This window comes from Eriocheir sinensis, chromosome 2 (assembly GCF_024679095.1).
Source record: "Eriocheir sinensis breed Jianghai 21 chromosome 2, ASM2467909v1, whole genome shotgun sequence".
NCBI classification, from domain to species: Eukaryota; Metazoa; Arthropoda; class Malacostraca; order Decapoda; family Varunidae; genus Eriocheir; species Eriocheir sinensis.
In genome coordinates, this window is record NC_066510.1 from 19,546,298 (window position 1) to 19,573,826 (window position 27,529).

The window sequence follows — 27,529 nt, forward strand, 5'->3', positions numbered from 1 at the left end:
TTCCCCTCTTTCTCTTTTTCCTCCTCCTCCTCCTTCTCCTCCTCCTCCTCCTCATCATCATCATCATCATCATCATCATCATCATTATCTCTTGCTGTTATTGTTAAGAGCTGCTGTCAGGCATTAGTGTTTGATAATCAATCACGTTAACAGCTTACAACGATGCTCCTTAATACCCCCTGCTTCTGGTACACGACGGATCGACTAACTAACCAACACACCTACTAACGAACCATTTACAAGCCCAATCAGTTATTATTATTATTATTATTATTATTATTATTATTATTATTATTATTATGATGATGATGATGATGATAAGCTACTAAAGCCTCCCTCCAGGGTGCAGATACAACAAGTTGAACCATACAAAATACCAAAAGGTACTGGAGAAAAGCAAAGGCAACGAACAGTTAAGAAAATGGCCAGTCAAAGCCAAAAGGAGAAAAAATAAAATCACTGTTTCAAAAAGACATTCACACAAGACTTAAATGTAGAAATGTCTGCAGAAAGGACAATCTGATTGGGTAACGGGTAACTGAATCCATAAACTTGTCAACGACGGAAGAAAACATCGTGAGAATTGTGTCGTACAAAACCTTCATTGATTGCCTGCCTAATTACGTTCCTAACTGACCAACAATAATAAGACGTCAGCATAATGTTTTTTAGCCAACCACCTGATCATTAAAAACACTTCATTACGTCCTCCAGCCGCACCCACGACCTTGATAGCGTGGCGAACTCCTTGCCGACGGTCTGGGCTCAAACGACAAAAATATCTAACAACGGCGAAACATTAAGAAAACAAATACAAAATCACTTCACTGAAAAATGTAGATTACAAATGCAGCTTTTACCAATGATTTCGCTTTCGTGTGGCCGTGACAAGCTGACGCGACTTTAAATTCAAACAAAAACTTCCACGGCACTACTAAATGACAATAAAAAAACAAAAACGCATCGCAGTAAACCATAAAAGGTATTTGCAGCATCAGCCAATCATTGACTTTAAATTCCAACAAAAACTTCCACGACAATACTAAATGACTAAAAAAAAAAAAAACGCATCGCTGGAAATCATAAAAGGTGTGTGAAGCATCAGCCAATCATTGACTTTAAATTCCAACAAAAACTTCCACGACAATACTAAATGACTAAAAAAAAAAAAAAAAACGCATCGCTGGAAATCATAAAAGGTATGTGAAGCATCAGCCAATCATTGACTTTAAATTCAAACAAAAACTTCCACGGCACTACTAAATGACAATTAAAAAAAAAAAAAAACGCATCGCTGGAAATCATAAAAGGTGTATGAAGCATCAGCCAATAATTGTTTCGTGTCATATGATCTCTTTAATGCGACTTTTGTCAAGGGAATACTCGCACGACAACAGTGGGGGGGTTTGCGCCGAGATGAAATTCAATTGTTTCATCTCCCCGGCGCACAAAACATCACGTCCGGCAATCATGAAGTGCACCGCTAAGGCAATTCATCGCGACCCATAATGGAGCACACGCAAAGTACTTTCATATTCTCCACTCCTCTTCTCTCTCTCTCTCTCTCTCTCTCTCTCTCTCTCTCTCTCTCTCTCTCTCTCTCTCTCTCTCTCTCTCTCTCTCTCTCTCTCTCTCTCTCTCTCTCTCTCTCTCTCTCTCTCTCTCTCTCTCTCTCTCCTCTGGGTCTGAGCGCTTCCCGGTAAACACAAAAAACATTACGGAGAATTTACTATACTTTAAACTTTTTCTTCCCTCAACAAGATTACAAGAAAAATCACCGCTTCGTCTTCGGTGGAAACGTGAGAAGAAAATATATAAAAGCCTCATTAAAAGTTGACATATAAGCTTTCGTATCCCTGTGTGGGTGACTCAAATTACTTACTGAAAAAAGTTAGAGTCCTTTAACACTACATCAAAACACGAATAAGCAACCCCGATGTAGTACGTCACCTCCATCATTAAAGAAACAAAGCAACAACACATTAATCATTGAGTGGAGTAGGTAGGAAGACGCCTACCGAAAGGAAGGGACGAGGGTGCTGAAGCCCTCCAAAGACCTTCCCAGGTCCTCACTTTCTATTCCCTGTTGTCTCATCAACACCAGAGAGCAGTTCAGCATGCTCTCTAAAGACAGATCCTCTCTCTTTCCACACCACACTACATTCACACAACATACACACCTTTTTCTCAAAATTTAAATTTCAAAATGGCACAATTACGCCCTGCCTCGGAGTCCCCGCCTGGGGTGGGTGGCGGGGGGACCACAAATTCCCCCAGGGAGGACTCCCCTTCTGGCTGCCGACTCAAGGCCTCTCGCAGGCCTTGGCCGACTTGAGAGGTGTCTTGATAACTCCTCGAACCTCTTTCTTATCAATTTCTGCAACATTCGAGGTCTTCGCACTAATTTTCATTCTGTGGAACACCATCTCTCCTCCTCTAAACCTCATCTTCTCTTCCTCACCGAAACACAGGTTTCTAAGGCTACTGACAGCAATCTCTACTCTGTTCCCTTCTACTTTCTCTATCCTAAATTTCAATCCAAAGCTGGATGTTGCGCCTACATGCGCAACAAAATCACTTGCTCTCGTGCCCACGACCTTGACTCTTCAGAATTTTCCACCATCTGACTAAGACTTCATTGTCATTCTATTACTAAATACATTTGTGCTGTTTATCTTTCACCTAACTATTAACTATGTAAAATTCTTTGACTACTTGAACTCTAAAGTGGAGCACATCTTGACCCACTCTCCCTTTGCTGAAATCTTCATCCTAGGAGATTTCAATGTTCACCACCATGCAGCTTTGGCTTTCATCCTCTTTTACTTTGCTCTAATCAACGATCTAGAGCAGTTGGTTCAGCACCCTACACGTATTCCCGACCGTCTTGGAGACAGGCCCAACATACTAGACCTATTCCTTAACCTCTAACCCTTCTACTTACTCTGTCAAATTGTTCTCTCCGTTTGGCTCCTCCGATCACAACCTTATTTGAAGTTATTTCTGTATCCTGCCCTATCGCTCCTGTACACCCTCTGAACCCACCGAGGAGGCGATACTTCTGGCATTTTCCTTCAGCTCGGTGGGACAATCTGAGGATGTACTTTTCTGATTTCCCGTGGAATGATTACTGGTTCCAGGAGAAAGATCCCTCTGTGTGTGCTCAGCGCATCACAGAGGTAATTGTCTCTGGAATGGAGGTAAACATTCCACGTACTTTCTCTACTCCTCATGCTAAAAAGCCTTGGTTTAATCACGCTTGTTCTCGTGCATTTCAAAGATAGAGAGGCAGCTCACAAGAGGTACCAGAGCCTTCGCACTCCTGCTAACCATGATCTTTATATTTCTGCCCGGAATTGTGCCAAATCTGTTCTTCGACTTACCAAAAACCTCTTTCATAGAAAATGTCAAAACTTTGCTTTTTCTAATTCTTCCCGTGACTTCTGGCACCTAGTCAAAAACATCTCCTCCAATTTCACTTCTTCATCTTTCCCTTCTCTCCTTAACCCTGACGGCACCACCGCCGTCTCATCTATCTCTAAGGCTGAACTCTTCTCTCAAACTTTCTGTAAAAACTCCACTCTGGACAATTCTGGGCAAATTCTTCCTACACATTCCCCCTCTGACTCCTTTATGCCTGTTATTAAGATTTTTAAGAACGATGTTTTCTCTGCCCTCTCTGGCCTCAACTCTCAGAAGCCTTATGGAGCTGATGGAGTGCATCCTATTGTTCTTAAAAACTGTGCTTCCGTGCTGACACCCTGCCTGGTCAAACTCTTTCGTCTCTGCCTATCAACATCTACCTTTCCTTCCTGCTGGATGTACGCCTTCACATAGCCTGTGCCTAAGAAGAGTGACCATTCCAATCCCTCAAACTACCATCCCATAGCTTTACTTTCCTGTCTATCTAAAGCTTTTGAATCAATCCTTAACCGGAAGATTCAAAAGCATCTTTCCACTTCTGACCTTCTATCTGATCGCCAGTAGGGGTTCCGCAAGGGGCGTTCTACTGGCGATCTTTTTGCTCTCTTAACTGACTCTTAGTCATCCTCTCTTAGCCGTTTCGGTGAAACTTTCTCTGTTGCGCTAGACATATCGAAAGCCTTCGATTAAGTCTGGCACAAATCTTTGCTTTCTAAACTGCCCTCTTTCGGATTATATCCTTCTCTCTGTTCCTTTATCTCCAGTTTCCTTTCCGGCCGTTCTATCTCTGCTGTGGTAGACGGTCACTGTCCTTCCCCTAAACCTATCAACAGTGGTGTTCCACAGGGCTCCGCTTAACCTCAGATCTTGCTGCCATTTCCGATTGGGGTAAAAGGAACCTTGTATCCTTCAATGCCTCAAAAACGCAATGTCTCCATCTATCAACACGACAAAATCTTCCAAACACCTATCCCCTATTCTTCGACAACACTCAGCTGTCACCTTCTTCAACACTAAATATCCTCGGTCTATCCTTAGCTCAAAATCTCAACTGGAAACTTCACATCTCCTCTCTTACTAAATCAGTTTCCTCGAGGTTGGGCGTTCTGTATCGTCTCCGCCAGTTCTTCTCCCCCGCACAGATGCTTTCCATATATAGGGGCCTTGTCCGCCCTCGTATGGAGTATGCATCTCACGTGTGAGGGGGCTCCACTCACACAGCTCTTCTGGACAGAGTGGAGTCGAAGGCTCTTCGTCTCATCAGCTCGCTCCTCCTCTTCCTGACACCCTTCTACCTCTTAAATTCCGCCGCCATGTTGCATCTCTTTCTATCTTCTATCGATATTTTCATGCTGACTGCTCTTTTGAACTTGCTAACTGCATGCCTCCCCCCTCCCGCGGCCCCTTTGCACACGACTTTCTACTCATGCTCATCCCTATACTATCCAAACCCCTTATGCAAGAGTTAACCAGCATCTCCATTCTTTCATCCCCTTCACTGGTAAACTCCAGCACAGTCTTCCTTCGTCTGTATTTCCTCCTGCCTATGACTTGACCTCTTTCAAGAAGAGTGTATCAAGACACCTCTCCACCCGAAATTGACCTCTCTTTTGGCCACTCTATACTTATCACTATATGAGAGCAACAGTTAGCGGGCTTTTTTTTTTTTACATCTTTTTGTTGCCCTTGAGTTGCTCTCTGTGCTGTAAAAAAAAATTCATCGAGTATGTAGAATAAAGCAAACATATTATATTTTATTCCAATACCGCAGGAACAGAAGCAGTACAAGGCGACCAGTGGCAGCCCAGGACACTTAGGTAATACTGTTACACCTGCACAGGTAGCTAATGCCGCCGAGCCAGTGGTGTGTAGCCTCTCATTAATGGCGCTCTCACGCGTGTACTTGTGACTGTCACAAAAGAGAGAGAGAGAGAGAGAGAGAGAGAGAGAGAGAGAGAGAGAGAGAGAGAGAGAGAGAGAGAGAGAGAGAGAGAGAGAGAGAGAGAGAGAGAGAGAGAGAATGTGTGTGTGTGTGTGTGTGTGTGTGTGTTTCATCGACAAAGCAATTCATTCCACTATACGTATTTAAATACTCACTAATCACTATTTATACTCCGCCACAATGCAGCGGACTCACTACAGAAGGCTATTAATTAGGCTAAAGCTGGGCAATGCATGATCTCACTTATACATTTCTGCCCACCACTACCACCACTATCATCATTAACAACATGTAAAATCTGCATATAAAAAGTAGTATAAAAATAACAAGAAGCATTCACTTATATCACTAAAAAATTCCACGAGTACATTGCCACTTCCACCACCACTACTTCCACTACACTACCTTTAACAATACCACAAACTACCACTACTACAACACAAATTTGTCGACACTACCTTCAGTTATCACTAAAAATTCACGTGTACACTGCCACTTCTACCACCAGTACTCGCAACACAGTACCTTCAGCAACACCACAAACTACCTCTACCACAACACAGAGGACTCAACACTACCCAAACCACAGCCACCAATAACCACAACCACCTCCAGTTAACACACTCACGGGTAGGTAATCTTCCCCTTGCACTTGCACGTCGCCTGACAGCTTCGAAGTCTCTCCAGTCCTTCCTTCGTCTTCGATTTGCAAAGCCAGTCGGGAAAGGCGCGCTGTAGCTCCTTGCAGTTCATCCAGAGGTCGCCGTAAGGGCAGGAGTTCGTACAAAGACGCCGCCCCTTACAGTAACCTTGACATCCGCTGCAGGGCGAGCCAGAGTCGTAGGGACGGCCAATGCGATCCAGGAAATTGCCTCTGTTAGGAGAATCAAGAGTGAACGCGTAAGAAGATAAGAGAGAGAAAGCGTAAATGGAAGGGATGAAGAGAGGAGGAGAAAGGACGAGAGGCGATAAGAGAAAGTTAAGTATTCTCTCTCTCTTGTGTGTGTGTGTGTGTGTGTGTGTGTGTGTGTGTGTGGCGCCAAGTGATACCGCTGCCTTAAAGGTGAGGGACCGCTGCGGCAAGGTAAGAATGTGTGGAAATAAACGGCGCCGTCCCTCGCTTACTGCCTCCCTTCCTCTTTGTTTTTATTTCCCATCGACGCCGTCAGTTATCGGCCATAACTTTACGATTTGTGGGGTCGTTATAATTCATTTGATGTGACACTTCAGAGCTCGCACCAAAACACTTCACCACCAGCACACACACCGTCACACGCACTCCCTTCACCTCTCTCCCCTCGACACACGCATTCCGACGTCACTATAATTGCTTTAATGTCACCCCCGGCCCACGTCTCTGCCAAAACACTTCACCTCCTACGCCCAATTACCAAGCCTGTTCCGCGCTCTGAAGATACAACCATACACACAAGTCCTAAACACCACCCCTTCACCCCCATCACCATCGCCAGTATGCACTCCCTCCCCAAATACATAACCACATACATACATAATCAGAACATGGGCCACATCAGTAATATATTATAAGACAAGCTTTAGACAAGTAGATACGGAAAGAAATGTAGTTCGCGTCAAGGTCAGAGACGCGGATATGAACCCGGGAAACCCTTCGGCTTGACCCCAGACTGTTTGCCTTGCGTTTCGAGGGGCCGGGTTCGAGTCCTGGGTGGGTTGTCGGGAAAAAAAAAAAAAGATAATTGTCCCAAGAAGATCAATACCAAACACAGGAAATAAAAATGTAATCAATGCAGCAAACCCCCCCCCCCCCCCCCACACACACACACACACACACTTACATGGGACAGTAGTTACACACGTAGTTGAAGAACGGCCTCGGCTTGGCGTGGGCGCAGTGGGCGAGGCCGCAGCCCAGCTGGTGCGAGGAGTGCCACACCAGCTGCGTGTAGTGACCAACCACCTTGAGGTCATTGGCGCCGTTGAAGGTAAAGTGGTCCTTCTCCAGCCACCAAGTCTTGACGGCGAAGTGCCTGAGGGAGAGTTCGTATGGCATAGGTGAAGGCAGGTATGAGAGAGTGGGAGGGAGAGTGGTTGAGGGTAAACGCGTGTGTATCTCAAGCCACTAATAAATGCATGGGAGAGGTGGTGACTGAAAATAAACAGGTGTGTAGATTTAGCGAAGGCAGAAGCACGTATATGAAAGGTGAGTGGCTGAAGGTATGCAGGTGTGTAAGTTTGGCAAAGGTGGAGGCAGATAAATGAGACAGGTGAGTGATGGGTGGTAAACAGGTGTGTATCTCCACCTACCAAGTCTTTACGGCGTTCGTGTGTGAGAGTGGACACGACAAAGGCTGAGGCAGATAAGAGGAAGAAAGTTAAGAGGCAAGTAAGAGGAAGAAAGGTAGAGTGACTGCGAGTAAACAGCTGTGTGATCCGATTGCGTCAAGGATGAGTCACGCTATAAGGAGAAGAGGTCACGGTCTGATGGGCACAATAAGGTTGATGTGCTGTATGAACTCTGGGATGTGATGATTACGTGTTCCCAGCAGTCCCGCCCGCCTTACACGCTCTGGAGGTGGGTGGCTTGACTTGCATAGCGGCGATGACTAGCCGTGCACACATATACTCTACGGTACTCCATCACGGTATACAAGTAATGCTAACTCAGGAAAGGGTAAGAGAGGTAAGAGGTAAGTAAGAAGGGTAAGAGGAAAGGTAAAGAGTAAAGGATAAAGAGTAAGAAAGTAAGAGGGGTGAAAGGTAAGAGGAAAGGTAAAGAGTAAGGCAGGTAAGAGTAAGAAGAGTAACAGGAAAGGTAAAGAGTAAAGAGTAAAGAGTAAGAAAGGTTAGAGGCAGGTAAGAGTGTGAGAGGTAAGAGGAAATGTAAACAGTAAAGAGTAAAGAGTAAGAAGAGCGGGCTTTTCTTTATTGTTGTTTCCTTTTTGTTGTGTCCTTGTGCTGTCTCCTTTGCTGTAAAAAAAGAAGAAAAAAAAGAAAGGTAAGAGGGGTGAAAGAAAGATAGGTTGCGAGATAACAGGTGTGTGATCCGATTACGTGAAGCACTGAGTCACGATCGTCTTATTCGCCTTGGCATAGCGGCGATGACTGTATAGCCGTGGCGACACACTCCACAGCACTCCACCACTGTACAGTACAGGCAACGCTAATGACTTTGTTACCTCTCCGTGTGGTTCTGCGAATTGGCAAAACTACGAACAGCGGTGAAAAATATATATTGGCGATGTGTAATTACGGCTATAAATTGGAGATTAAAAATAATATTCCATTCCTCGTATGCATTCACCAGCCCACAAAAAAAACCTATTACATTTTCCAGCGTGCATAAATCGTAAAAAGCGAACCCATGATGCTAATTGCGTTAAGTAATTGTATAAAACAACACCATACATCAATAATACTGCGATTTATATGCACTACCAAACGAATGGGGATGATATGGGGGGACGGAGAGGAGGGGGTTGGTGCTTTACTGGATGAAAATATTAAAAGGAGTGCATGGAGGGTACCAGAGCAGGAGGAAAGCGTGACAATGGACAGAATTTCGCAGGGAGAGTTAATACAAAGACGAGAAGTGGTGGGAGTGGAATTATATGGAAAGGAAGGGGTTGGTGCACTAGTGAGCGAAAATAAAATAAAAATAGTAGATGAAAGGCATTATAGAGGAGAGCGTGACAATGGACAGAATTTCGCATGGAGAGTTAATACAAAGACGAGAAGCGGCGGTAGTGAAATTATATGGAAAAGAGTGGGTTGGTGCTATACTGAACAAAAATAAAATACCTGATGAAGGGCATTATAGAGGAGAGCGTGACAATGGACAGAATTTCGCAGGGAGAGTTAATACAAAGACGAGAAGTGGCGGGAGTGGGATTAAGGTGGATGAAAGACGCTTCTGGGATGGGGGAGTAAGAGCGTCGTAAAGTGCGCTGGGACGGATGAGATGGACTTCCACTTCCAGGACGAGTAGGAGGAAGATAAGGCAATGGACGAAGGTGGAACAGCGAGTAAGAAAGTGAGGAAGAGGGGGATGCTACACTTGCGAGGGCGTGTTTTGTGGAGCAGTTGACCTGGAAACGTGTGTGGCTGCGATAGCGAATGGTGAAATGGTTGGGAATGTGATAGGAAGGATTAAAATGGAGTGAATGAAACGAGTAGGCTAAAAGAGCTCCAGGGAATGGGGGCGAGTGGTGGTATGGCAGGGAGGCCGGTGGGCAGGTGGCTGGTGACCGTATTGGATGGAAGATAAAGTGAAATTAATGGGTCGGGAGGGTACTAAAGGGATGAGAAGATGAAAGGAAATGATAAAAAATGATTGATACGGCGATGATGAGGCGGAGAAGAGAGTTACAAAGAGAACAAGGAGAATGGTTGGACTGATGAAGGAAGGAAAGACGTTTGGGAAGGGAGAGAAAGAGGTTCTAGAAGGGAAGCGAAGAAGAATATTATGCGTGGGGAAAAGACAAGACAAGGGTAGGACTGTTGAGGAAAGAGGAGGTGACAGGGAGGAAAGGGGAAAAGGTCTTAGGAGGGAAGCAACGGTAAGGGGCAGGCCGGCGATATTTTTACAGTAAAGGAGGCCGCTCAAGTGAAGAAAAAAAAAGCCTGCCATGTTCTGTTCCTGTAAAGAAAATAGAACAAGAAGCCAAAAAGAGAAGGTCAATTTCGGACGGAAAAGTGTCTTGACGCTCCCCTCTTGAAAGAGTCCAACTCGTCGTAGGAAGACTGTTCAAGGGTTTACTAGAGAAAGGAATGAAATAACGAAGATGCTAGTTAACTCTAAGGGATTTGGGTAGCATAAGGATGAGAAAGTCATGTGCAGCCGGGCCACGGAAGGAGGGGAGGCATGCAATAGTAAGTTCAGAAGAGTAGCTAGCATGAAAATATCGATAGAAGGCAGAATTTAAGAGAAAGGAGGCGAAGCGTGTTGCAAGGGTTGAGGACACATGAGGAGGGAGGTTGAGGGGTGGTAGTGAGGCTGACCAGGGCACTTGATGCGTGGAGACGAAGATGTTCTGTCCGCAGGGCCCGAAGGCGTCCACCGTGCGGCCCGTGGCGTTGTCGTGCACCAGAAGTTGACAGGCGTCGGCCCACCGTTGCGCGTCCAAGGCCACCTCCTTCGACCAGCTCTGCGCGGGGAAAGGAGAACGGTTGAACTGATGAAGGAAGGAGAGGCGTTTGGGAAGGGAGAGAAAGAGGTTCTAGGAGGGAAGCAAAGAAGAATATTATGCGTGGGGAAAGGACAAAAGAAGGGTAGGACTGTTGAAGAAAGAGGTGATAGGGAGGAAAGGGGAAAAGGTCTTAAGAGGGAAGAAACGAAGAACTGGTGAAGAGGAAAGCTGCCAGGGAGTGGAGTGGGTACGAGTTCTGTGGAAGGGTACGAGGAGAGGAGGAGGAGGAGGAGGAGGAAGAGGTAAACAGAGGAAAGTGAGAAAGGAGGAGAAGGGAATGTGTCTGGGATGACTGTAACGTGTAGGAGAGAAGAGGAACACGCTTTTAGGAGGATAAAGAAGGAAGAACTGGTAAATAATATAGAACTGACTGTGAGGGGGAGTTGCGGAAGTAAGTAAGAAAGGCATTAAAGAAGTAAGAGGTGTCTGAGAGGAGTGCAACGTCCAAGAGAGAAAAGGAATACGGTTTTAGTGGGTAGATGAAGGAAGAAATAGGAAAGAATGGAGAATTGTTTAGGAATCATGTGAGCGTGTGTGTGTGGGGGGGGGGGGGGTGAGAAGGTCGCGGAAGTAAGAAAAACATTAGGAAGCCGTGTCTGGTAGCAGCGATAGAAGAAGGATGTCTGCAGGGGGGGGGGCAAGGAAACAAAGACACGTGAGGAGGGGAGAGAGTTCTAAAAAAATAAAGGAAATTGTTTTATGAAAGAGGACGTGGAGAGGGGAAAAAGAGGAGCTTCTGAAGAGGACAAAACAACAATGGATTTTTATTTTAATGGTGAAGGTGGACTTTTTTCACACGTATATATATATATTTTTTTTTCAAAGATGATAATGGTTTCCGGGTAGAGAAGGGAGGGGGGGGGGGGAGGGCAACGGATGATAAAGGATATGTTTTGGGGGGAAGAAAAGAATGAAGTAAAAATGGAAAGAAGGGAAGGGGGAATGGAGGAAAAGTAGAAAGAAAGAAAGAAGGAAAGAAATGGAGGAAGGAAGGAGAAAAAGGAAAGAAAAAAGGAAGGAAGGAAGGAAAACAGGAAAAATGGCAAGACAAGGAAGAGTACGATGGTGATGATGATGATGATGATGAGGAGGAGGAGGAGGAGGAGGAGAAGGAAGAGAAAGAGGAGGAAGAAAATAAAAGGAGGCACAGTATGAGGAAAAGGGTGGAAAAGGAGAAGAAGAAAGAAGAGGAGGAGGAGGAGGAGAAGAAAAGGTAAGTAGAGGGGTGTGAGAAAGGAGGTGACAAGGAGGAGGAGGAAGAGAAGAAGAAAAAGAAGAAGAAGAAGAAGAAGAAGAAGAGGAAGAAGGAAGAGAAATAGGTACAGAGGGAAATGAGGAAAGAGGAGAAGGAGAAGGAAAAGAAAAAATAGTTTACAGAGGGAAATGAGGAGGGAGGAGAAGGAGAATAAAAAGAAGAATAAAAAGTGAACAATGAGAAGTGAGCAAGGGCATAAGGAGAAGAGACTATATACGGTCTGACGGGTACAATAACGTTAATATCTCGTTCGTCTGCGTTCCGTGATGAATACGTTTTCCCAGAAGTCACCAACACGCAGCGCCTCATCTTGTCCCCACTAACAACAGCTGCGGACTAAGCTCTTGTGTGCCTCTTACTTCCCCCATCCCTTTGTACCCTCATACAACCCAAGTGATATTGCTTCGGTCTCACCTAATTCTGTGGAGGCGGAGAAGAGTGGGCGAGAACTGGGTCACAAACAGCGGAGAGAAGACAAGGGTAAACAACTTGACAATCCGTGAGGTCAGTGTAGATACGATACATGTTTCTAAAGGCAGCTAAGTGGATATGTGAATGTTGAGGACAAATGGGAAATGTTTAGTCTACGTGAGGTGTTGTGTGTAAGCCAAGTGACCTTTTGCAAACTATATGTCCTTATTTGCTGCCGAATGTTCCTTTCCTCCCCTCTTCCACCCCCTTGCACATTTCTTCCTTATTTCTTTTATTATGATTCTTCCCTTCCCTCTCTTACCACCTCTCTCTTCCCACCGAATGACCTCTTGCAGACTCTATGACCTTGCTTACCTCCCTCTCTTCTTCTGCAACCTCTCCTCTCCCACTGACCTCTTGCACATTTATTCCTTATTTCTTTTATTATGATTCTTCCCTTCCCTCTCTTACCACCTCTCTCTTCCCACCGAATGACCTCTTGCAGACTCTATGACCTTGCTTACCTCCCTCTCTTCTTCTGCAACCTCCGCCCTCCCACTGAGACTGCTTCCTTATTTATTTATTTGTTTCTTCCCTCCTTTGTTTTGCCACATCTCTCTTCTCACTGAATAACCTCTTGCAGACTCTATGACCCTGTTGCTTCCCACTCTCCTTCTACAATCTCCACCCTCCGACTGGCTTCTTGCAGACTCTTCGTTCTTATTTGATTTCTCATGTCCCTTTCATCTCCTCTTCTACCATATCCCCCGACCCTATGGCTTCTTGCACCGTACTTTCTTATTCCTACCATACGTCCTTACATTCTTCTCTTCTATGATTACCCCTTTCCCAGTGGCCTCTTGTAGACTCCTCGTTCTCATCCCTGGTTCTCATATGCTTTCTCACGTCCTTTCCTTCTCACCTTCTACCCTCTCCCTCGTCCCCATGGCTTCCTGCAGTTTCCAATTTCCTACCTGATGTCTCTTCCTTCCCACTTCTTATAGCCTTCATCCCCTGCCTGGTAGCGAGCTGACTCTTCGTTCGCATTTCCTTCATGTTCCCTCCCTCTCTTCTATCGCCTTTCCCCTTCCTCTGCCCCCTATAATCTCCATCCTCTGCCTCTTCGCTATTTCCTTCATGTTCCCTCCCTCTCTTCTATCGCCTTTCCCCTTCCTCTGCCCCCTATAATCTCCATCCCCTGCCTCTTCGCTATTTCCTTCATGTTCCCTCCCTCTCTTCTATCGCCCTTCCCTTCCCTCTGGTCTGGCAACTATGTCTTTCTTTCCTCCCCGATGTCTCTTCCCCGTCCCTTCCGCACTGGCCTCTTGCAAATTCTACCCCTTTATTATTCTCTCCTCAAATCACTTCCCTTCTATTTCCCTGTCTCTCCCTTCCCTACGGCCGCTTGTGGACTCTGCGCCGTTATCATTCTTTCCCAAAATCCCCTCTCACTTATTTTCCAGTCTATCCCTCCTCTGATCCTTTCCTTTTCATTTTGTCAGTCTTTCCTCTTCGTATACGGCCGCTTGCAGACTGTACCCTCTTGTTATTGTTTCCTCTCATCCTTTCCTTTTTATTCTCCCGTTTTTTACTTCCCCAACGACCTCTTGCAGACTCTCCGTCCTTGTTATTCTCTCTTCTAATACTTTCGTTTTTATGCTCCTGTCTATCCCTTCCCTACGGCCTCTTGCAGACTTTTCGCTCTTGTTATTCTCTTTTCTCTCGTCTTTTAATTATTATTCTCCAGCTTCGCCTTTCTTTCTCAACGGCTTCTTACACAATCTACACACTTGTTTCATTTTTTTTGACCCGTACCTCTCCATCCCTCTCGCCACCCATCGCCCCCCCCCAGCCTCCAGAGCCCCGCCTGCACTCACCATCGCCAGCATGTTCGCCGCCTGGGGTTTCACCTTCGACCGGAACATGTTATGGAAGTGGACGAGGCGCCGCTGAACCTTGTACTTGCCAGGCTGGAGGGACCGAAGCTGTAGTCTGCTCCCGTACACCTTGGGGACTGCAAGGCGAGAAAAGGACGTGTGAGAGGAAACCCTTCGACAGTCCTTACGTAATTAGAGAGATTAGTAGAAGATAAATAAGGAATGTCTGGACTTCTCTTTAAATTTAGGGTATTGCACAGGCGAGAAGAGGGCGTGTTATTTGATCGCCGTTATTGGAGCATCTTTTAGCTAATCTTACGTAAATAGAAAGAATAGTAAATGATAAATGATAAATAAATGATAAATAAATAAACAAATGATAAATAAATAAATGATAAATAAAATAAATAAATAAAATAAATAAATAAATAAATAAAATAAATGATAAATAAGGAATATCTGGACTTCTTTCCAAATCTAGGGTATTGCACAGACGAGAAAGTTACGTGTTATTTGAGCAATGTTATTTGAGCACCTTTTGACGAATTTTACTTAAATAGAAAATTACAAAAGAAAAATATGGAACGTTTGACTTGTTTAAAATTTTGGGGTATTATTGCACAGGCCAGCAAAAGGACGTGAGAGACAAACCGTTTCACGAGGACCTTTCAAATAGTCTTACACACATATGATCAAAGAGGAATTAGAGAAAAAGTAGGTTACGTTAGTTCAGTTCGGAGCGGAAACACATCAAGCGGCGGAAAAAAACACAGTACAAAATATGAAGACAAAAAAGTACTTACTGTGCGCCGCTGCCTCACACAACGATATCATTGAAAAGCAGGCGTGTCAAAAATGTAAAAAAAGTAGGCGTATCAAATAATGAACGCGTTGGCAGGAGGAAAATACTGGAGCAGATTAACGAGAGTCGCGCTTTGAGGGGGGGTGGGGGGGGAGAGAGAGAGAGAGAGAGAGAGAGAGAGAGAGAGAGAGAGAGAGAGAGAGAGAGAGAGAGAGAGAGAGAGAGAGAGAGAGAGAGAGAGAGAGAGAGAGAGAGAGAGAGAGAGAATGATCAAAAGTGACCTCATAAAAGACCTGTGACAGTAGGAACGTTTTACCGCCAGCCTCGTTAAGCCCACGTGTCGGACCATGCAGTGACGTCAATACAGCGCGAACCTCGATCCTTCTGTACCCTTGAATACTAAAAGTGCAAAATAAAAAATGAAGTAAGATAAATCAAAGTAAAAGTACCATAACACAGAGGGATATGTACCCTTGAATAATAAAAGTGCAAAATAAAAAATGAATAAGATAAATCAAAGTAAAAGTACCATAACACAGAGGGATATGTACCCTTGAATAATAAAAGTGCAAAATAAAAAATTAATAAAATAAATCAAAGTAAAAGTACCATAACACAGAGGGATATATTCTAGGCAACGTGAATAATGAATACCGATAAGATTAATAAAACTGAGAGGAGAAAAGGCTAATTCAAGAGTCGTGAGAATACGTAAAATAAAGAACAAAATAAAATACATCAAACTAAAGGTACCGTAAAATGTCTTAGGCAACGTGAATAATGAATACAAAAAAATAAATAACACTGAAAGAATAAAGGAAAAAAAGTTACTGAAAGAACCTTCAGTGTGTAAAAAAAAAAAAAAAAAAAAAAATCAAACTCGAAAGGGATATATTTAAGGGTAAGTGTGAATAATGAACACCAAAAAGATTACTAAAACCGAAAGGAGACAAGAAAACGCTAATTCACAGAGCCGCGAGGATATGTAAATAAAAACCGAACTGAAATAGCGAACGAACACAGTGGGATAACCTCCAGAGAACGTGAATGATGCATGTAGACAAGATAACAAAAACACCCGAGGGAATAAGGTAAAAGGCTTACTCAGAGCGGCGTGGAAATAGAATGCAAATAGGAACATAAGGGAAGTGAAGGTCGTGAGCACAGCGTGAGAAGCATAACACTGAGCACAAACTAGATGGGGATGAAAACTGAGCCGCCTCCCGCCCCAAGGTGAAAGGCTCGCACGTGTTCCCAGCCTCCCTCAGTCCTCCCGTCCCCCCGTGTGACTCAGACCCTCCTCTAACACACCCCGCCTCACCTCCTTCCCCTGTCACAGCCTCTCCGTCATCCAGTAACTATACGCCTCAAGGTATCCCGTCTTTCTGTCCTTCGTAACCCTACACTGTATCATCCTAACTCTCACAGCATTACCCAACCCCCTCACACCCCTGTCCAACCCCCTCACACCCCTGTCCAACCCCCTCACACCCCTGTCCAGCCTCCTCACACCCCTGTCCAACCCCCTCACACCCCTGTCCAACCCCCTCACTCCGCTGTCCTTCACCCTCACACCCATGTCCAACCCACTCACACCACTGTCCAACCCCCTCACACCCCTGTCCAACCCCCTCACACCCCTGTCCAACCCCCTCACACCCCTGTCCAGCCTCCTCACACCCCTGCCCAACTCTCTCACACCCCTGCCCAGCTCTCTCACACCTCTGCCCAACTCTCTCACACCCCTGCCCAACTCTCTCACATCCCTGCCCAACTCTCTCACACCCCTGCCCAACTCTCTCACAGCCTTACCTAACCACCTCACACCCTTCCCCCCCCCCTCACACCCCTACATAACCCCCTCACACCCTTCCGCAGCCCTCTCATACACATAACCAGCCTGCCCCCACCCCTACCCATCCCCCTCACATCCCTATCCAGCCCCCTCGCTCGTCTACTCAACCCCCTCACACCCCTACCCCTAAACCCCCTCACAGCCATACCCATCCCCAACACACCCCTGCCTAACCACCTCACATCCTTCCCTAACCCTCCCATACACCTAACCAGCCTTCTCACACCCCTACCCTACCCCCGCACACCCTTCCCCCAAACCCCTTACACCCCTACCTAACCCCCTCACACCCATACCCAAATTTTGTAACCCAGCTTATATCACCTACCTCACTGTTAAGCAAACCCCCTATCAGCCCCAATTACCTATAACATCCAACTCTGCTTCTCTTCTCTCACCCTCCTACTCAATCCTGATTCCATATTTACCGCCTCCTACTCTTGCCAGTGACCTCGTTTCTCGCTGTCACATTCATCTCCGCCTCCACTCAGCCCCCTCACCTATATTTCCCCTTGCCCTTTAACCCACCTCCTACTTCTCATGTCCCCCTTGTCAGTCAGCCACTTCACCATCCCTCCATCGTACTTTCTATACACTCCAGCATCACTCCACCGCCTGATCTCTATATCTGCTCCTCTCACAGACCCTGCACTTTGCCCACCTGTCACTCCCCTATCCCTCCACCTTGCCTCCCAGCACTTCCTTTCCTCACCCTCTCTCCCTGCCACCCTACAGCCCTGCCATTCACACCTCCAGTCCACTTCTGCTTTCCTCCATCCCTCCACCCTACCTGCCAGCACACCCTTTCATCATCAGACATTCCACAAGCCCTCCATGCACTCTACCTTCAATCCACCCCTCTATCCTACCTCCCTTTCCTCACTTCTTCCCTTGCCTCTCTTCCCCCCTCCCCCCGCTTCCTCGCCTTGTACTCACGTCTGTCGGTGCGCCACACTCTCACTCTCGGCACCTGCAGCGTCATCGTCACCATCACCATCACCACGGCAGCCACCCGCGTCCACCGCCTCCCCAGCCTCATCCCTGCCAAGCCGACACAGGGCAGCAGCACTAACACGAGGCCACGGCGACAAGGGACCACGTCGACACAGGGCAGCAGTATTAACACGGGGTCACGCCGACACGGAGAAGCAGCACTAACACGGGGCAGCAGTACTAACACAGGGTCACGCCGACACGGGGCCACAGTAACAGAGGGCAGCAGTACATAACACGGGACCACACCAACACGGGCAGCAGTTCCAACACGGGTCCAAGACGACTAGCGACAGCCAGGGTATAAGGTTACCAGGCTAACTCAGGGTCATTGGACTAACAGAGGGCCACCAGGATAACACAGTCACCACACCAACAACACCACAACACTAACACCAGGGCCACATACCAACATCAGGGCCACAAACAAACACGGCCACACACCAACACAGGGCCACACACCAACACAGAGGCAACCCAACACCAGGGCCACACACCAACACCAGGGCCACACCAGCGGAAGGGTCCACAGTCACCAAGACGAAGGATAGTCACACCTTAAGTCCATGCCGCCATCCTCACCTCAGTCGAATTATTTGTTATTTAGTGATTGCAGATGGATTTGTTCACGGTGTCTTTCACTTCATGTCCTTCTATGATGCTTCTTCTTAGGATGTGATTAACGTATCCGTAATTTGGGTGAATATTTCGGGTGATTTTTTTTGTTTTGTTTTTCACGCTATTTGATGCGTACGTCCTTCAAGCTTTTGTAGAGTTTTCTTCTGACTCTTCTCGGGATTGGTTGGGGCATATAGTTTGTAATTTCAGCCGTGCATTAAAATATCAAAAAGTAGTGTTCCAGTTTGATTTTTTTTCTTCTTCCTGAATTCGTTTCTATTACGGTCAGTTTAATTTCAGATAATGGGATGCATGTCTCCGCCATAAATATCACAAGCAGGCTAAAAACTCAACTCATCGACCAGCACACAGGCCCACACAAACGCACACACACGTACATACACACACACACACCGTAAATTCCCCCAGAGCTCAGACGGAACAAGAACTTTCCCTTTGACACACCATTGCACGTCACTTCGTCCTTCGATGGCAGGAAAAACCCATCGAATTATTAGGGAAAAATACGCGGATTCACATGAGTTCCATCCCGGTTTTGAGGAACACGGCGGCTGCTGTTCTATTTCTCTCCTGTTTTTGCAGTTTCAGCTTCAGCGTTGCGGGGAAGAGTCAGCCCTTTGTGGTAACGTCCCTTTGATGCAATCTTGCGAGCGATGCCCCGCGGCTCACCTGAAAAAAGGTAGGTCAGGTAAGTTAGTTTGTGGAAGCTGGTCGGATCACAAGGGACGGGGAGGGGCGAGGGGGGAAGGAACTGGAGGAAAAGGTGAGGTAACGGGAATGAAGAGGAAGGAAAGAGGGATGAAAAAGATGAAAATGAAAAGGTGTGGAAAGGAATAAAAGAGGAGAAACGAAAATAAGGAAAAGGAGAGAAGAGAGAATGGAAAAACGAAGATAAGGAAATGGAGAGACAGAGAATGGAGGTAAGATGAGGTAACGGGAATGAAGAGGAAGGGAAAGAGGGATGAAAAAGATGAAAATGAAGGTGTTGAAAGGAATAAAAAAGGAGAAACGAAAATAAGGAAAAGGAGAAGACAGAGAATGGAAAAACGAAGATAAGGAAATAGAGAGACAGAGAGAATGGAGGTAAGATGAGGTAACGGGAATGAAGAGGAAGGGAAAGAGGGATGAAAAAGATGAAGATGAGAAAGTGTGGAAAGGAATCAAGGAGAAGAAACGAAAATAAGGAAAAGGAGGGGAGAGAATGGAAAAACGAAGATAAGGAAATGGAGGAGACAGAGAGAATGGAGGTAAGATGAGGTAACGGGAATGAAGACGAAAGGAAAAGGGATGAAAAAGATGAAGATGAAAAAAGCGTGGAAAGAAATCAAGGAAAAGAAACGAAAATAATGAAATGAAGGAGACAGAGATTGGAGGTAAGGTGAAGGGATAAAAAGAAAAGGAAAAGAGGGAAAACATGAAAAAGTGTGGAAAGGAATCAAGAAAGAAAAACAAAAATATGAAAATGGAGTAGACAGAGACTGGAGGAAAAGGTGATGTACAGAGGATAAAGAAAAATGATGAGAAGAGAAAAAAAGCGAAAAAATAATAAAAAAAGAGAATAGAGGAAACGGAAATTAGAAAACACAGCTAACACGACAGGTTAAAAAAAACAGTGCATGGAGGAAAAATTATGTAACCAGGAGAGGGAGGAAGAAAAAACGACAAAAAGAAGATAGAGAGAGAAAAGAAAAAAAGGGATTGAAAATAAGGAAACACAGCTCAGAGGACGAGGTAAAGGAGTGGAGGGGAAATGGATATGATATGGGCCTGGAAAAGGAAATGAAAGAAAGAAAGGGTTTTAGCAGGAGATGGGAGCAAAGGAAGGGGGAAAGAAGAGAGGAACATGGAAACGGGATAAAGAAGAGAAAAAAAAGAGAATAGAAGGCAAAGCAAATAGCGGTCAGAAACAGGAGACACGGAAGGAGGGAAATGAGAAAGAGGGGACAAAGGGAGGAATACGGGGAAGAATAAAGGATAAAGATGAAAATATGAGAATAACAAAGCAAAGACAAAACCAGGAAATGGAAACCAGAGAACACGCAGTAAAACGAGTCGGGGAGATGATGGGGAAAAGAGGAAATGACGAAACAAAAGGAAAGACGGATAGGAAAGGGGAAGGAAGAGGGAGAGGAAGGGACTGTGGAGAGGGAAGGAAAATAGAGAAAGGAAGAAATTGATGATAATGATGGAATATGCATGACATGGACATGGCAGAATTGTTTATTTATTTATTTACTGATGTGTAAAGCGCGTTAAATCGTTCAACAAATAAATATAACGCAGACGCACACAAACACACACACACACACACACGCACACACACAAAGGGGAAGAGAGAGAGAGAGAGAGAGAGAGAGAGAGAGAGAGAGAGAGAGAGAGAGAGAGAGAGAGAGAGAGAGAGAGAGAGAGAGAGAGAGAGAGAGAGAGAGAGAGAGAGAGAGAGAGAGAGAGAGAGAGAGAGAGAGGGAGAGGGAGAGAGAGAGGAGAGAGACGGAGAGAGAGAGAGAGAGAGAGAGAGAGAGAGAGAGAGAGAGAGAGAGAGAGAGAGAGAGAGAGAGAGAGAGAGAGAGAGAGAGAGAGAGAGGAGAGAGAGAGAGAGAGAGAGAGAGAGAGAGAGAGAGAGAGAGAGAGAGAGAGAGAGAGAGAGAGAGAGAGAGAGAGAGAGAGAGAGAGAGAGAGAGAGAGAGAGAGAGAGAGAGAGAGAGAGAGAGAGAGAGAGAGAGAGAGAGAGAGAGAGAGAGAGAGAGAGAGAGAGAGAGAGAGAGAGAGAGAGAGAGAGAGAGAGAGAGAGAGAGAGAGAGAGAGAGAGAGAGAGAGAGAGAGAGAGAGAGAGAGAGAGAGAGAGAGAGAGAGAGAGAGAGAGAGAGAGAGAGAGAGAGAGAGAGAGAGAGAGAGAGAGAGAGAGAGAGAGAGAGAGAGAGAGAGAGAGAGAGAGAGAGAGAGAGAGAGAGAGAGAGAGAGAGAGAGAGAGAGAGAGAGAGAGAGAGAGGCACACAGACGCTTGCATGGTTCCGTCATTAGTGGTCAGTCGAGAGTTCATGACCTCCAACTTCGTGATTAACCTCGGGCAGCCTAATCCTCCTCCTCCTTCTCTTTATCCTCTTGCCCCATCACAGGCCTTGCAACGGAGACTGAGAAAGGGGAACAAACTGGATGCGGAGTAAGGGGCGAAGAGGGAAAGGAAAGTGTCGGAGGAAGAGGTAGGCATGGAGGAGGGTGAAAGGAGGGGATAGTGTCAGAGGGAGAGGTAGGCGTGGAGGAGGGTGAAAGGAGGGTGGTGCGTTAATGAGGTGCCAACACAATAAGGAACGCGCCTCCTTGACGGGCACGCCGCACGGTTGACAAAGAATTAAAAGATTCCTTCATGAATTGGAGTGACGCCTACGAAGGCCTTTATTTTTTGTCGCCTTCTCACTACTCGTCTTTCGGTCCTTCCTGCCCTTCTTCTCCCTTCTCTCCTCCATCTTTCCTTCCTCCCTTATCTCCACCTTTCCTTCCTCCCTCCCTTCTCTCCTCTTCCTCTCCAGCTTTCCTCCCTTCCTCCTCGCCGTCCGTGCCTCCCTGATGGCCCCACCAGCTGGGCGAGTCGTTGCCGCCGTTAATGCCGCCTTAACAAGCTGTCCGCTATCCGCTCGACATGTTTTGATGCGCACGATAGCTATCTGCGCCCCTCTAAAAATATCTCGAGCACGTGGGAGGGACGCTTGACCCTGGCTTGAGCGACACATCTGTATATGTTTAAATACATGATGGAATGTGTGTAAACATGTATGTATGTATGTAAGTTTATACATACAGCCCACAGAGCGCATGTGTGTGTGTGTGTGTGTGTGTGTGTGTGTGTGTGTGTGTGTGTGTTTGCCTTAAAAACATAAACAAAAGTAGTTCGACGCGAGAGACCAGTCTGAGGAGTCAGTCACCCCATGAAGCCTCGGCCAGATGTGACAGAAAACGTGGCGGGGCTACAGGCCGGGCCGTGATTGATTCAGCAGCGGCGGGGCCGGTGACTCCCGCAGGACCAGCGCCTCCCCGCCGTGACCGAGTACAAGCAGGTCATCGGCTATAAAAAAAAAATAAAAAAAACGTGTGTGTGTGTGTGTGTGTGTGCAAGCGCGGTGTCCTATAGGACCTGGATTCAAGGTCCGCCCGCCGCAAGAAACTGACAATTTTCAGTCACCGCCGAGTGGCCTAAGACTACCACGCACATGCTGTCCTGGTAACCACCCATGAACCCGGCCTCTAGCAAAACTTTGTAAAGTGGATCAAGTGGAGCTCCAGGGGGCAACATAAGCCAAACAAGAATGTCGCCCCTATAAAATACTTGCCAGCACCACTAACGGGCTGGGGCCGACCAACAGGCTTCATTATAATATGGTGAAAGCCTAAGGGCGTCAAACGTGTGTGTGTGTATAAATAAATAAATAAATAAATAAATAAATATAAATATATATATAGTATATATATATATATATATATATATATATATATATATATATATTCTTTCTGACGTTTGAATAACAATCATATAACACCGTAGCTTGCTACTGCACATTCCTATACAGTGATGCGAGAAGAGAGGAGAGAAGCCAGGCTAATATAGGAAGCGAGGAAGAGAGGAAAGGCGGCCTGTTATTACTCTCTGGAGGGTGTTTTTATCGGGTGATTAGTGCCGCCGGGGCGAGAGCGGCGACAGGGGCCGGGTACCCAAGGAAGGCCTGGCGGGTGATCGATTGGCGCCGCAAGTCAAGACGAGTGTCTTTATGAACAAATGTATCTCCTCCAACACAAGTCAAGTGACACCAAGAACAGACTAAAAGGTAACGATTACAGGAAAACAATAAGATGTGGGAAGAAAAAATATTGCAGAATAGAAATTAATACACACAAAGAGAGTAATAGCAGGCCGCCTTTCCTCCCTTAATCGCTTCGTATATTAGCCTGGCTTCTCTCCTCTCTTCTCGCATCACCGCATAGGAGTGTGCAGTTACAAGCTACAGTGTTATATGATTGTTATTCAGACTTCAGAAAGAATATATATATATATATATATATATATATATATATATATATATATATATATATATATATATATATATATATATATATATATATGTATAAAAGACTAGTATTTTAGCTCCTTGTGGCTGTTGCTGCTGCCGATGGTTTTCATAATGATGGTGAATGTAATATTGAACAAGAGGAGAAATATGACAGTAGTAGTAGTAGTAGTAGTAGTAGTAGTTGCAGCAGCAGCAGAAGTAGTAGTAGTAGTAGTAGTAGAAGTAGTAATAGTAGTAGTAGTAGTAGTAGTAGTAGTAGTAGTAGTAGTAGTAGTAGTAGTAGAAATAATAATAATAATAATAATAATAATAATAATAATAATAATAATAATAATAATAATAATAATAATAATAATAATAATAATAATAATAACAACAACAACAACAACAACAATAATGATAACAATAACAACAATAACACTGGTAAAGGCTCGAGGAGGAAGGAAACACGGGAGCACCTGGCGGGATGACACTCCAGTCGCCTCAGATTTCCTTGAGCGCCTTGTGCGAAACCACGTAGGCGGGAACAAACTCACCTTACCACACCGCGTTTCCTTCCCCAGTCTTTACCCAACCTCTCGAAAATGTCCCAACAACAACAGCAATAATAATAATAATGATAATAATAATAATAGCTACATTAATGGTGAAAACGCTTGATGTAGCCAGTCATTGAGCTCACTCGTCTGCGCCGCGCACCCTCGCAGTAGCACAACAACACGCCCAAGCAATCAGCCACGCACACCAAGCAAACTCATGAAAGAAAACAACACTCACAGAAAATAATCACCTGGGCTTCACATCCCCACCACCACCAGTGCCTGTCACCTCCACCACCACCACCAGCACCACCAGCACCTCTCCCTATAAAACCGCTTGGACAGAGGAAGGGGAGATTTTTCCTTAATTCGAAGTCACTAATCTTCCGACACTTAGCAACCGGTGATGTTAAGAAGAACCATAACAAAGATACAAGATGAAAAAGGTTGGCAAAATCAGGTGAATGAGGGCGCAATGCATACGACAAAAGGTAGACCAATGATGGGAGAGAAAAACAACTGAGACTTTAAAGAGAGTAAGTAACAAGTGAATTGGGAGACAGAAGATAGGAGGAGGAGGAGGAGGAGGAGGAAGAGTAATAGATGAAAAAAACAAAAGACGATCCAGTTACATAAAATACAATAAATCAATAAAGACTACAATAACACATACAACACGTTAAGGAGAGAGGGAATGATACAAAGAGATGAAGGAAGAGAAGAGAAGGAGGAGGAGGAGGAGGAGGAAGAACAATAGAAGAAAAATCAAAAGATGCACCTATTCTATAAATAAATCACAACACAAACCAATAATGAATAAAAAAAAAAAAATAAACATCCACGGCAGGTGAAGGCGGGAGTGAATGATATGAGGAGATGGAGGAAGAGAAGAGGAGGAGGAGGAGGAGGAGGAAGAAGGAAGCAGAAAGAAGAGAAGGAGGAGAAAGAGGAGGTGGAGGAGGAGGTGAAGGTCGGTGGCGAGGTGGCGTAAGGGAGGAAGGCAAAGGCTGAGTCAAGAAGTCGAGTCCCGGGTGTTGCTTAGAGGGAGGGAGAAACACAACTAACCGAGGAGACGTGCCCGCGCCGAGACTGAGGTGCCCAACCCATGCCCACGCCCACACCCGCCCAGGACACGTGCAGGGCGGGAAGGGAAGAGGAGGAGGAGGAGGAAGGGTACATGGGGAGGAACGGGTGAGGTAGCAGGGACTAGGGAGGCGTGGGTGTGGCAGAGGAAGGGTCGTAGGGGAAGGGGAGCATGCAAGGTGGATAAAGACAGGAGGAGGAGGAGCAAGGATGGGGAGGAGCTGGTTGGATGAGAAGGAGGGGAGGAACGGGCGAGGGAGGATCGTAGTGGAACGGGAGCTTGCAAGGTGGATGAAGACAGGGTGGTCAGGAAAGTTGGAAAGTTTCGTTTAGTCGGCGCAACATCTGTGGTCATATGCCGGAGAGAGACAGGAGGGGGAGGGAATTAGGGTGGTCAGGGAGGGGAAGAAAAGTGTAAGGAAGAAAGGAGGAGTTAATACACGGTTACACGGTTTTAGGAGCAGCGAGTAGCGGGCTTTTTTTTATTAATGTTTACTTTTTTGTGCCCTTGAGCTGTCTCCTTTGCTGTAAAAAAAAAAAAAAAAAAAAAACCACACACCCACACCCACACCCAGGCACACACAGCAACCAACTTGACACATCGACATATAAACAGACAGATGGATGGACAGCTAGAAAGAGAAAAAAGTACTAATCCCTGCCAGAAGCATATTTACAGACGCAGGCACAGAAATAACAAAGGTCGCGCTTCCTCCTACACCGAACAGGGACTAGTACACTCAAACACTTCGGGCTCTTGTTATGACTACGTTTGAAGGCCACAGAGAAGATTCGTCGGATTCTCATTTTTTTTTTTTTTTTCTGTTGTTGTTCCTGGCGCAACGTTGCCACATTGTCGTACTCAGCCTCCTATGTTTCCCGATTTCCAAACCCAAAACTGCCTCCTCGACCCCAATAACTACCTTCATATACAGTTATCGTAAAAATGGTTAATTATTGGTATTTTTTGGCAATAGTTATGGCTCAGAAACCAGTAAATACGAGGCTCTGAGTACGATAATCTGGCAACGGTGTCCTGGCGTAGAAATCTTGCAAAACTACCTCAGTATTACTCATCCTCATTTTATATCTATCCATTTCAACACTACGAGACTTGCTATCCTTCACCCTCTTTAAGTTTACCATCACTAAACTAATCTTCCCCTCCCTTATACCATCACCCTCACACCATGTTTATCCACTTTAACGTTACGAGACTTGCTATCCTTCACCCTCTTTAAGTTTACCATCACTAAACTAATCTTCCCCTCCCTTATACCGTCACCCTCACACCATGTTTATCAACTTTAACGTTACGAGACTTGCTATCCTTCACCCTCTTTAAGTTTACCATCACTAAACTAATCTTCCCCTCCCTTATACCATCACCCTCACATTATGTTTATCAACTTTAACGTTACGAGACCTGCGATCCTTCACCCTCTTCTTAAGCTTACCAACGCTAAGCCAATCTTCCCTCCCCTACTGTATACCATCCGTCAGTGTCTACGTATAGAGATTGGGCCAGCTAATCGTTGCGAGGGAAGATGAAGTGGAAGCGACAGAATGGGAGCATCGTTATATCGTTCTCAGGAGGCAGGAAACTAATCAACGGCGGTAAAGCGATCCCAAGAAAAAAACAAACGAACAGTCAGAAAATATAAACAACAAGGCGATAGTTAATTTGAGGGAGACAGAAAGAAACAGACGGGACTACTTGAGAGACAGACAGACACACACAAACAAAGACACAGACAAACAGAGGGTCGAAGGAGGTCAAACAGATGATAGACAGAAAAAATTAAGTGACAATGTGACAGTTAATTTGAGAGACAGAAAAACACACAGACTTGAGAGACAGACAAACACACAAACAAAAACACAGACAAACAGAGGGTCAAAGGAGGTCAAATAGACGAACAGACAGAAAAAAATAAGTGACAATGTGACAGTTAATTTGAGAGACAGAAAAACACAGACGGGACTACTTGAGATACAGACAGACACACACAAACAAAGACACAGATAAACAGAGGGTTAAAGGAGGTCAAACAGATGATAGACATAAAAAAAATAAGTGACAATGTGACAGTTAATTTGGGAGAGAAAAACACAGACGAGATTGCTTCAGAGACAAAGACACAAACAAACAGAGTCGACGGAGGTCACAAAAACAGTTCCGAAGTATTGACTGACACAAAAATAAATTCCCACGAATCCCATATTTACTTCCCTTCCTCGGCTCCCTCGTCTTCCGCGTTCTCTTCCCCTCTCTGCTTCCTTATCCGCTCCTCCTTTCTCCCCTCTTTTGCTAATCTTTTTACATTTATTTAACTTCCTTCTTCCTACTTTGCTTCTTTTCCTTATTCTCTCTTTCGGTTTCCTTCTCCCCATTATTGTTACATTTCCTTCTCTTCCCTTCCTTGCTTCCTTATCCGCTCCTCCTTTCTCCCTTCTTTTGCTTCCTTTTTTACTTTTATTT

At 45.4% G+C, this 27,529-nt stretch overlaps 1 protein-coding gene across 2 annotated transcripts; it reads right to left on the minus strand.

Annotated features, from left to right (window-relative positions):
• Positions 1-5,164: 5,164 nt before the first annotated feature.
• LOC127000992 (cysteine-rich secretory protein 2-like) lies at positions 5,165-25,033 on the minus strand. 2 transcript variants are annotated; one of them, XM_050865176.1, is made up of 6 exons: positions 24,216-25,033; positions 17,670-19,034; positions 14,077-14,213; positions 10,346-10,491; positions 7,183-7,374; positions 5,165-6,239 (listed from the first exon to the last, which is right to left on the minus strand). In XM_050865176.1, the coding sequence occupies exons 2-6, from the start codon at positions 17,770-17,772 to the stop codon at positions 5,990-5,992; spliced, it is 828 nt and encodes a 275-aa protein (XP_050721133.1). In that variant the 5' UTR covers positions 17,773-19,034; positions 24,216-25,033; the 3' UTR covers positions 5,165-5,989. The 2 variants fall into 2 exon arrangements, with proteins under 2 accessions (XP_050721133.1, XP_050721126.1); XM_050865169.1 differs by having other exon boundaries at positions 24,203-25,033.
• Between the last annotated feature and the right edge of the window lie 2,496 nt (positions 25,034-27,529).

What these genes read in the sequence shown, in the direction of transcription:
- LOC127000992 (XM_050865176.1), bottom strand. Translation starts at nt 17,772, where the DNA reads ATGAGGCTGGGGAGGCGGTGGACGCGGGTGGCTGCCGTGGTGATGGTG. An exon ending in CGGCGAACATGCTGGCGATG is followed by an intron (nt 10,492 to 14,076) that starts GTGAGTGCAGGC and finishes TTCCCCGCGCAG; the next exon opens with AGCTGGTCGAAGGAGGTGGC. An exon ending in GTGTGTAACTACTGTCCCAT is followed by an intron (nt 6,240 to 7,182) that starts GTAAGTGTGTGT and finishes TTCTCCTAACAG; the next exon opens with AGGCAATTTCCTGGATCGCA.